At 27.3% G+C, this 12,169-nt stretch overlaps 1 protein-coding gene across 3 annotated transcripts in view; it reads right to left on the bottom strand.

Annotated features, from left to right (window-relative positions):
* Window positions 1-12,144, bottom strand: part of LOC107453161 (RNA-binding protein 5) — a 34,680-nt gene extending 22,536 nt beyond the window's left edge. For 2 of the 3 annotated variants that reach the window (XM_043040153.3, XM_087150076.1), the window contains exons 1-7: window positions 11,934-12,144; window positions 8,469-8,544; window positions 8,116-8,172; window positions 7,936-8,007; window positions 6,319-6,642; window positions 4,027-4,096; window positions 2,528-2,601 (exon numbers count right to left, since the gene is read on the bottom strand). In XM_043040153.3, coding sequence (XP_042896087.2) covers window positions 2,528-2,601; window positions 4,027-4,096; window positions 6,319-6,642; window positions 7,936-8,007; window positions 8,116-8,172; window positions 8,469-8,544; window positions 11,934-11,938 — 678 coding nt within the window. In that variant the 5' untranslated portion in view covers window positions 11,939-12,144. The remainder of the gene's footprint in view (window positions 1-2,527; window positions 2,602-4,026; window positions 4,097-6,318; window positions 6,643-7,935; window positions 8,008-8,115; window positions 8,173-8,468; window positions 8,545-11,933) is intronic. The other variant, XM_043040154.3, reaches the window with a different exon arrangement.
* Between the last annotated feature and the right edge of the window lie 25 nt (window positions 12,145-12,169).

The raw sequence follows: 12,169 nt of genomic DNA on the forward strand, positions 1-12,169 counted from the left end.
AGATTTTAGTTGAAATCTTCTGCTTACGCAAATAATACTGTCTGTATTATATTGATTATTAGGTTATAAATTATAAATTTTCTGCACATGAACAAATTATAAACTACTCAATTAACCTCTTTTTTCCAAATATTGGCTATAACAAGTAATATACATTTTATGAAAGAAAAATTTAAATACACTTTTGAGAAAGGAGTGTTACAGCTTGTTTGTTAATTTTGAACAATTCTTAGCTATGAAATAATCCAAATAAGCTGTGATATGTTTATAAAATACTTGGAACAAATTAAAAAAAATGTTTCTATATTATGAAATTTTAAAAGTGCTATTCATGAATTAAAATAATCCTATTCTGAAATTCCAAATAGGATTTTGAAATTTAATAGGCTCTTTACTCAATTAACAAACATTAAAAATTCAAGTAGTCAAAAGATCACAGATAAAAACTAGATCATTAAAAGCAAGTCAAAACTGATTAAATTAATTTAAGACATTAGAAAATTTACTTAGAAAAAAAAAAGTTTGTTAAAACTCAGAAATTTTTTTTTAATACATTTAAACTTTATTTTTCATTCACAGTACTTAAAAGTTAAATTATTTAGTTATAATGTAATCAATAACTATTTTATTAATTAATAATTATTTTATTTACTCTTAATGCTACAAAAAAAGTTAACATGTTCAATGAAAAATATTTTATATTTCATAATATGAAATTCATATTACAAAATTTCAGTTACAGTGAAATCTCAAGTTAAAAATTCTCCAAGAAAATGGACACTTTTCATTTTTGACACGCATTCTAAAAAATTTCTATGAATAAACCATCCTGTACCTTCCTCCTAAAACAGACACTCCTGTAACCGAACAGAAACAGTATTTTATGCCCAAAATATTATTTTTTTCTAAATTGTATCCCCTTTTTTTGTATTGTAAATATTATAATTTTGTTAAAATTGAATAAACATTAATGTAAATAGTTATTATAGACAATTTAATTATTTCTATATCACTGCAATTAATCTACAGACAATTAAAGGTGTTAGCCTTCGTTATTATTGTACCTTTTATTTTAAGAGGACAATATTTTTGGCCCCACGAGTGTCCGCTTAAAAGAGGTTTCACTGCATTATAACAACAGATGTAGTTTATATATTGCAAGATCTAATTTATAATACTCATTGGGAATTTTAAATATTTGATTTTATATTACGATTCTTGGAATATTTATTGTTATATAACCAAATTCATAAAAGTTAAATTTTTTAAATTTAGAATAATATCACAATTATAATTATTCTTTAAACTTGTAAAACTTAAATTGATTTTCCAAAGTTAGTAAGGTAAAAAAAAAAAAATAATAAAAAAAATAAATTACAAAATATAAAAACTTTTAAGTTTTGCTTAAAGTATATTTCAAAATTTAGTTATTTGAAAAGTTTTCAAAAAGAGCTCAATATAAACTAAATTAGATTTTTTCACAAGTTACCAAGACAATAATATAATATACAAGAATACGCGAACTATGTTCATGGAAAACTTATCACTATCGCAGAATTGCTTTTACTATTACTAAAAAAGAAAAAAAAAACATTTTTTTTCTCGTACCAATGCAAACAAGATCTAGAATTACATTAACATGATTAAGAATCATACAATGAGATTACTATTTACGCGATTTAAGATTTTGCCTCATGTTTAAATTCGATCCCAAATATCACATTTTGTAGTCATGCAATTTAAAAGTAATTATGATTTATGTTCAAGTGGCTAAAAAATTAAACATTGAGATTCGTATTTACACAATTTAATAAATAAATGAAATTTTGCATTAATATATTTATTAAAACGTTCAGACAAATGCTTCTAGCATACATTTTTTTCTTGCTCAAATTTCAGGATTTAAAAATTTATTATAATTATTCTGTGGTTTTCAAACAAATTTCACCAGAGTTTTTTGTTTGCAGAAAGTGTTACATTTTTTATCTGACTGATTGCATGCTATATGTAAACTAAAGGCATATATTTGAAATGTTTGAGTGGAAAACTTAAGATTACTTTTAAATAAATTTTCATTAAATAATAATGATGTAAAAATTTAATTCAATAGTTATAATTAAAATATAATTTTTATCGATTATTTAAAAATTCAAAATAAATGTCTATAAATTATTTTTGACAAATACAATTTTTTTTTAGCTTACAGACAATTGGGTGGATTATTAAAAAAAAAAAAAAAAAAAGGTTTCTTTTAAAAACCATAAAGTAACACAAGAAAGTTTAATATTATTCAAAAACTTAAATTGGGTAAAAAAAAAAGAAGATATATTTTGTCTTTGTAACACTCCTTAATCAATACAAATGTTAATGTTCCACAAAAATAGTTGAAAACTATATCTGCAACTGAGTCATTGCAGTTACACATCAATGCCATGTGTTTCTTCTTCTTGAGGGGTCAGCCTGTATGAAGTTGGCAAGTTGGTAGAAGATTATTAGAATGTAGAGAAATAAATAGCAGTAACAAAACCTTGGTAAGTTCCTTCCAACGAACGGCTTCGGATAGTAACTGAAACTCCACAAAAGCAAAGCCGCGAGAGGCACCTACAACACCATGTATAAAGTGGTATAAAACATCAACATTCATTAACTCATAAACACAGTTACAGGAAATGGATTGTTTCGCACAATCTTATATAAAGTTAAAGATAAATGAAAAAAAAAAAAATTCTCCCACATAACAAGTGAAATAAATTACATTACAGTAGCACCCTTCATTGATTTTGTCCCTCGATTAAAATTAAAAAGAATATAGAAGATTACTTTCATAACTTGTAAGTATAAATTAATGAAAACATGTATTTTTCAACTCTTTAATCAACTCATATGTAGCAGTAAAAAGAAATATATTAAACATGCTTATAAATTCCTTAAAAAGGAATAATTTTAAACCCTATAAAAAATAATTCCTTGACTAAAATAATTATGGGAAAATTACTTATTGTTATCAAAGTAAAAGTTTATCCTAGAATAGTTACATAGAGTAAAAACTATTTATGTGGAATACTATGAAAAGACATAAATTTTTTTTAGTTATAAGGCAGAGTTCATATAAATTACTAATATCAAGGGAAAAAAACTATAAACAGAAAAAAAATCGATATTCGCTTCTTTTTAACAAATGCATAGTAATAGAATGTAGTTCACAGAAATTTTAATAGAAAGCGTAAAATACGAGAGCAAAATACTCTAAGTAAAATGAGGTACAAAACATCTCTTCAAGCAAAGAAATATCAGAATTACACAACTTTATATCACAGTATAAAGTATTAATTATTAAATTAAATAGTAGTTGGTAAATTGTGATGCAATCCTTACAAATGTAATCACTATAAAGATCTTTTCTAATAACAATATCCACAAAGGAAAAAAAACAAACAATGAAGTTAACAACAGGCTAAGATATTTTTTTTCTTCTAAAAAAAGGGAAAGGGGGAGAATATAAAATATCAAAGCGTGCAAGTGGCAAATATTCCAAACTTAAATGCCTTTACATCTAAACTCTGTAAAGTTAGTTCGATGCACAGTAAAAAATTATAAATATAAATTTTAAAATTTTTTCTAAATAAACTAAAAATCTTTACAGTGAAGAAACTGACAGAAATCCTCAGAATGGTTAAACAGGAATTTCTAACAATTTAACACTGATTCTGTCCTGCTTACAATCTGGTTTCCTCTCCACACAAGGTTATTCAACACAAATATAGTGTCCTTCAATATTATATTAGAGAAAATAATATACACAATTATTATTTCACTTCTGTTTTAATCATGACAAACTTAAAGTGAAATTCTAAAATAAAAGATTTAATAAGATAGAGTAGCAATAATAATTTAAATTGATTTAATTTCTTGGCCTACATATTTTTCAAATGACATGAATTTAATAAAGTTCTTACGCATTATACATTAACACATGCAGCATAAAAAGTGAAGGGAAAAAAAAAGTAAAAAACATATATATCTCACCTGTTCCTTTTTCACGAATGAGACGGATGTCCTTTGGTTCCAAACCAAATCGTAGCACTTCTTCCCGAATCTAAATTTAGAATAAGATGATATTAAATCTTTTATAGACATATATTTAATACCTGAGTAAAACTTCAATGTTCTATAACTCATAGTAGACTTTTCTCACAATTAATACTTTTGAATAACTGAAGTTCGATAGGAGTTATTCAGAACGAGAATTATAATTTTCACACAAGCTTCAATAGTTTTAGAAGCCTAAAAACTAGTTAGATGGCTAGGAATAGGAAAAAATGTAACCTAACAATTACAAATAAGTAGCAGAGCTTCCACTCTTTCTAAAATTCAAAATCAAAGTACTTAGTACAGGGGTGATTGTGAGCCCAAGTCAAAATTCCGGAAAATTTCTTGAGTAAAAAAAAAGAAAAGTTTAAATCGAAAAAAATTTAAACACGGTTTTTTCCTTTTTCTCAATATTTCTTAGTTTACTTAAAATATATTTAAAATTTTACACATACCTATGATGACCTGGAGAAGTAATTGAAATTTACAAATACGTCTCTCTTTCTTGAGTTTATGATTATAATAACTATTTACTGATAAAAAATGAATATTAATCTTGAATATAAGCCTATAAAGTATCTTTCCGGCTCTCCCTTACAAACAAATAAATTAAACTGTGTTTTTAAGTTCCACCTTTGAAAATTTGATTTCTGGAAACTTTTGTGATCAAGGATTTTTTGAAACGTCTGAACCTTCGATCTCCGGAAACGTCCGGATCACAGTCAGCGAAAAATCCGGATTTTTTCCGGAGCACAATCAGCCCTGTTAGTATGAAAACCCTGACAGTAAGTAGAAGCAAAAAACTAAACAAAAGTAAAATAACATTATAATTAAAAATTAGTGAATCAATTTTTTCTAAATTCTTCAAAATTTATTGAATTGCGAAAGTAATTCAATTGCTCACGAAAATCAGTTTGAACTTTTAATTTATTAAAAGTGGCATGGGTTTAATAATTCTTAATCAGAACAACTCAATTTAACGTTCTTAATGTTAATTAAGAACATTATGCTAATGTTCTAAATCTTAATTAAAGAAAAGCTTTAATTAATGCAGGGGTCTGTTTAAAAGAAATTTGGGTCCGTTAACGGACCCTTCACAAAATATTTTTTCATAAAAACGGACCCTTCACAAAATGATTTTTCTTTTAATCGGACCCTTCACAAATTTATTTATCTTTATTATTATTTTGTTAATCGAATAAACCCTTTCCAGGGCAGAAAACAAGAAAGATGGATGTAAACGAACTAAGTTTTGTCTTCGGCAGACGATTCTTCCATTATTCGTCCGCAATGAATATTGTGCGTTCAGCAGTACAGGCTAAATACCAAATATTTGTATGTTGCATCTCTAATTTGGATGCAGCAATTGCTGTTTATTTTTGAAAATTAAATTTTTTAATTATAATTTTACCAGAGCTCATTCTAGGCAGGGTAAACAGGGCGCAGCACCCTGCTGCCCTTTTAGTCAAAAGAATCCACCCTGTTGCCCCTGAAGCAAATTAGTGCCCTGATATAATAGACTCCATACCCTTTTTGCGCTTTTTTTCCTCAACCCTTCTTTGTTTTTTCCCCAAACTCTACAATGGATTTCTTAAATTTTTGTTATTTTCAACTCTTTTTATTTAGTTTGTCATTGCTGTCAATACATAGATTTATACTGGAAAGGAAAAATAGCCATCACACCCCCTTGTTGCACTTGTCTTTGAAAGTTTGCAGTTACTTCCACTATCATTAAATCATAATTATTTAGAACGTGTAAAGACCATAGAAAGAAATTATTGCCTTTTTAGAATAATAATGCCCTTTTTTTAAACTTCTGCACCCTGCCCTTTTTTCTGCCTAGAATGAGCTCTGATTTTACAGTGTTGAGCATAATCTTGTATGTCTTTACAATTTAAAAACTCTCATTGAAAAAGTTTTTTTTTTGCAATAACGGACCCTATTTGCACAAATTCATAAAAGCGGATCCTGGTTGAAAGAATGTGAGTAATTTTTTCACAATTTCACGAAAAACGGACCTTTCCCAAAATGTCTGGACAGACCCCTGATTAATGTAAATTAGGTCATTTTCTAATGCATGTATCGAATCTTTAGAAAATAGTTATTATACAAAATAAGTCATTTAAGACTCAAATAAAAAAAGAAAATGAAATAGAATAAGAATGATATAATCAATAATAGATATGGTTAAAACTAAGAAAATTCAGAAAAACACAATTTTACACTCACTTCATTTTCTGTAACACTAACATCTAATCCTCTAACCATCAAAGTGTTATTTGGTATTTCTTCCCGCCAATCTCTTTCACGAGCTATTCTTTCCCTTTCTCTATCTCTACGTTCTTCATCTCTTTCATACGATCGATCTCTTGTTCTGTCACGACCTCTATCCCGTTCTCGACTACGATCCCGTCCACGATCATAGTCTCTTTCATAGCGATCCCTTTCTCTGTGTCGATGACGCCTATCTTCATCATCATAACTATAGTTATCCCTTGATCTTGATCTAGAACTTTCAGGACTGTAATCACTCCGATAACTACCTCCGCTGAACTTTAAAAAAATAATAATAATAATATTAAGGTATGATTATAAACAACTTTTAAAAATAAACGAAATATTTCTAAATGATACCAAAACATATTTCACAATTACTTTGTACCAAAATACTTTTAAGTTTACACAATAGTTACACAATTGATGGTGTACTGTGTGACCATAGTTACAAAATAAATTTAAACTGGCATGTCGTGCGCAATACATTGACAGAGATTCTTGAATTTTGCGGATACTTTTAGTATATAATTTTTTTTTTTTGTTATACTAGAAAAAGTATCCATACAAAAAGAAAGAAGAAAAAAAGAAAAGCCTTTGCGGGGGAAGGGGGAATAAAATAACAAACAGATGACAACATCATCATAATTTGTGCAAGGTAGAAGGTTGTTTAGTTGTACGTGTGCTGCTACTAAAAAGATAAAACTGCTCATATAGCCCAAAAATTAGTGATCCCATAATTAGCGTACAAGCAAACAACTGGACACGACTACTACTTTACAACAAAAATAAATAATTATAGTGACAGAAGGAAATCTTTTAAATTAATTTCGTTTGTTAATAAAAATGAAACATATTTGCCCATGTTTGACATGAAAAATTAAAAATGGATTTCGCAAGGAAGAATTACGAGAGCAAAATTATTATTATACTTAATTCTTAATATGATAATTACTCAACACTAAATATACTAACACTTTACAACACAGCATACAATAACCAGCCTTTTGACTGGTCTTTGTATGCTTAGTGTTAATATGAATGGAGTTATCTAATTTCATTTTTGATTATAACTACATTAATCTTCCTCTAAAATGTTCTTTATGTTTTAAAGTGCATGTATATACTGCCTTTTTTTTGTCAGAAATAAATAAATATGTTAAATAATTAAATGTTTTTTGACGTTTTTGTAATGCAATAAAATCATTCTGTACTCAAAAAATATTGTGAGCCTGCAGCTACTTTTGGACTGTGTGCGCAAATATTTGATTTTTTTTTATTTTAAAATCTTACTGAGTGTAACTTCCTTATTCTTAATAGTTTTTCATAATTAGAAACCAATCTATTTCACCAAAATTATTTTAATTTCACTTGTTAATCCCAAGAAGAATCTAAACAAAAGTAAATGCTATTAAATTTTTAATATTACATCAGTCAAAACAGTTAATTTTGATCATTAAATCTTGAATATCGCTAAATGTGAGCTTGTTATAAGTGGGTTCTACTCCATTCATTCAAAAACAGACACATAAAATATTCAATAAAGAGAACATGATCTCAAAGAATACTTACTCGTCCTCCAGCTGATGATTGATTTAAATTAAGAGGTATAGGACCGGAAAAAATAAGTGGATTTATGTCAGTCTAAAAAAAAAAAAAAAGAAAGTTCATTATAACTCAAAAGAAACACCTTACAATAGATTTGCATAAAACTTTTTTTTTTAACAAGAAAACCATAAAATCAAAACTCACAGTAAAATGTAGAAGAGGCTTCCTACTAGAATCATTATTATTATTATTATTTTCTCCCTAAAAAATATAATTTTTTTTTCAATTTTCATGTCAACTACATGTTTACTACATACAATTCTTAGTCAACTACATAATTTACAAAATTAAAAAACTTTCAGCTAAGGTTCTTTTAAAAACTTTATGTATACTCCAGAAAAATAAATGTATTGTATACTAAAATAAAAACTACATTCGACACTTAATGGGCTCTTGCAAAAAATATAAAAGAAAAATATTTTTGAAACATGCAATTCCTAAAAACATGAAAAATATTTAATAGTAGGCAAACATCACATCAAAATTATAAGACATACTTCTCTATAACTATAATTTTCGTCTCTTCCTCGACGTTCTCTATTTTCACGATCAAATCTTTCAGATCTTCTACTCCTAAAATAAGATTGGAAAAGAAAAAAGAAAAGAAATCAGCATTTAACAGCAAAAAGATGAATGGGACCTACTTGGCCCCTCTCGTCTTTTGTTACTCTGTAATTAAATAAAAAGTTTACTGAAAGTATTGACTTTTCAAAATTTGATCGAATTTAAGTGCTCATTTAATCATTCAAACATTAGCTTTATAGGAACGTATTTAGGGGTGCACTACCTTTTTGAGTGAAGGGCCACCTACATAGCAAGTCGATTTATGATGAGTTGCATGCATATTTAGTCATGCTGGAGGCAATTATGATAATTTTTATACAAACATTACTGTTCTAATCACTAAATTTCTTATACTATCAGTAAACTAAGTAATATTAATGCAGAAAATTAAATATTTTTAACTATTAAATTTCATTTAAAATAAATATGAATTTTCCCTTTTTTTATCAATAAAAAGTAAAAATACTAGTGTTTACAGAATGTAACTAAAAAAATACATGAAGCATATTTTAATAAATATAAATTTTAATTAAAGAAAATTTATAGGGTTTAAACAAAAACCAAAAATTAAAACAAAGTCATTATAGTAGAAAATAAGATTCAATATTTATTTGGTATTATACTTCAGATATTATTTCTATTTCTTGAATTATTAGAGGTTTGATGAATTTTAAATAGAAAACGTTTTCTTTCCGTAAATATCATCTACCCTACAAAAAATTTAAAGCGAAATAAATTAGAAATAGTGATCAATTTAAAAATTTGCATTTTCTTAGTCTCATGGAGCTAACTACCGATAAAATGACGGAAAAAAAAGAACTTACATTTATGAAGAAATATGCACAAATAAATTGCAAATTTTTTTTCTTCGTAAAATAACAATGAATTCAAAAATACAGCACGTCAAAAAGTAATTATTTAAATGAATAATTTAAAATTTGTATGCCATAATAAAAATTGGAAATTTTAAAATCATGTGGGACTGGGTTGGCAAGTTTTTGACAAGAGTCAAAATTTTGGTGTAAATATACCTAATCATTAGAAGGGGTTTGCCTAGGTCTTTCTTAGAGGTACCTATTCTGTGAAAATTTAGACATAATTTGTGAATATTAAAAAATCAACACAAAAATATGGTAAAAATATGGATTTATCCTTTCTTACAGGATACAAAAATAAAATTTTAAGAAAAAGTATTTCGTGGAACTACCGTTTTTCCTGAAGTTGAATTTATGAAGGTACCGCTAAACGGTAGTAAATTTGACCTGGACAGACCCCTGACTAGCTATTATAAGTAAGAATTATTTATAAATAAACATACATATAAAATTACAAAATATCATTTAAATATGTTCTTGAATTATTTTGACAATTACAGACAAAAACCTGAATTTTGGTACAGAAAATATTTAAAAAAAATCATAAATAAAAAAGTATGAAATTGCAATTTATCCAATCCATTAAATTGTTAAATTATTGAAAATACAAATACAGAAAAAATCTGCTAAATGAAAAATACCCAACTTATTCATTATATGTAAAATCAATTTTCATTTACTCCTATTTTAACTCCTTCATGAAACATACAAATAAAAAAAATAAAAAAAAAACAGATTTTGAGCCCTCTATACTCCAAGTTCATTTTTGTCTTACATGAATAAGACAGAAATTTGAAACTATTCCTTCGATTAATGTTGAGCTGCATAGACTAGAATGTAGATATACTAAAGCTATTATAACATATTTAAATAACATGCAACTAATAAATTTATTCTAATAGCTGTTCTTGACGTATGCCTGTTAAGGCAGATGGGCGCCATCTATGGCCAAGAATTCGACTTCTGCCACACCCGTTTATAGGGCGGACCCATTCCTACATCCACAGATCGTAATTTTGACCTGAATCAGAGAACGATCAATCTCCGATCCAGTACCCCCAGAAGTATTGATTTGTTATGGGAACATGGACTTCGCAACTTGACAGATTTAACTTGCATCAGTCACCATTTACTACTCGGGGAGTCTTCGGCCGGCGGGGTTCGAGACCACGAACACGGGCCCAGCGCCTCACCGACCAGGCTATCCCAGCCCCTGGTCGGGTACTAAATATTAATGGTAATTAAAATTAAACCCTTGAATTAATTAATTGGAAAAATTTTCTTCTTTAAACATTTATAATTAGCTCACTAACTAGGGAATATATTTTAATCAAGATTTATATATATATAAGGAATCCCGTGTGATTCTTCTGCTAATTTAATTATTTTATTTTGAATATTCTGAACTGCAAAGGAATCTGCTAATATTGTGGATTCTCATTCTTGCGGTTTTAATATAAAACAATGATTTTTGTATTTACTTGATTTATAAGTTGCGAGTTACAAATCGTATTCACAAATTTTTTAATCAATCACATGATTAGCACAAGTTTAAAATTCAATGTCGCAAATCGTGTTCGAGCGTTTTTAAGCTCCATCATTGCGGTTCGTACTGACTCTGTTGTCATATCAAACAATTATTTTAGCATTTATACGAGATTAAAGAACTACACATTGTGATTCGTATTCACTTGATTTTAAAATTATGTATAGTGTTTAATTTAAACACGATTTAAAAATTCAACATCGCAGTTTGCACTTTTAAAATCCAATATCGTAGTTCATATTCTGCGACTTTAAGACCTAATATTGCAAATCCAAAATCACGATTCTTGGAAGGAGTAAGTTTTTTTTTTAATTAACTATTATAAAAGAGTGATTCTTTATTAATAGGTAATTTAATTACATGTTAGTTCAAGAAATTAAATTAAATATGAAATATGTATGGTACATAAATTGATAGATTCTTTTCACATAAAGTTTTTAGGATATTTCATTTCACCCCAAGAAATAAAATAAGTTACCATGTAACATAATTTTGAATGACCAATGAGTCACACATCCGTTGTATTAGTTGACAGTTTAAAACCAATGACTAAGACAAACAATGATATTTTATGAAGTTAGCAAATTCTTTTGCAATTTTTCGCTACAAACCTCACCAGGTTTTAAATTGATTTAATTTTAATTAGCTATGCATAAAGCATTACTATTAAATGCAAAATTGTCGGACAAATATGACTAGCATTAACACCTTTTCGTATAATATTATGAAAACCTTTCTTTTGAATATCATTTCATATTTTTTCCAATAGTGTCAATGTTTAATGTGGCAGAAAATTGATTGTATATGCTACTGAAAACTTAATGTGTGTAAGCATGTAAAAATTTTAATAAAATTAAACTTTTATCTTCTTGCGATCGCAATTTAAGAAATTATTTAAATAACAAAGACACAAATCATCAGTATATTGCTATTTAATTTAATGACAAGCTGTTCGATGGTTCAAGCAATGAGCTTACCCCATGCTGCAAGTCTTTTTTTCTGCAAGATTCAGAAGTTTTTGCAAATTATCCTATGAATTTAGGTCCTAAACAAATCATCAATTATTTTATAACGGATGTTTTAAAATTAAATTATTTATTTTTAATGAATTTCGCTAAAGAAATGGTAACAAAAGACTTCAAATCGATAAATTCGCACTCCCATGGCGCGGTTACGAAATGACGATTCGTTGCCACATGGTTAGACCGTGTTA

Source organism: Parasteatoda tepidariorum, chromosome 8 (genome assembly GCF_982258835.1).
Source record: "Parasteatoda tepidariorum strain Cologne lab strain chromosome 8, Ptep-v5.0, whole genome shotgun sequence".
Taxonomy (NCBI): Eukaryota; Metazoa; Arthropoda; class Arachnida; order Araneae; family Theridiidae; genus Parasteatoda; species Parasteatoda tepidariorum.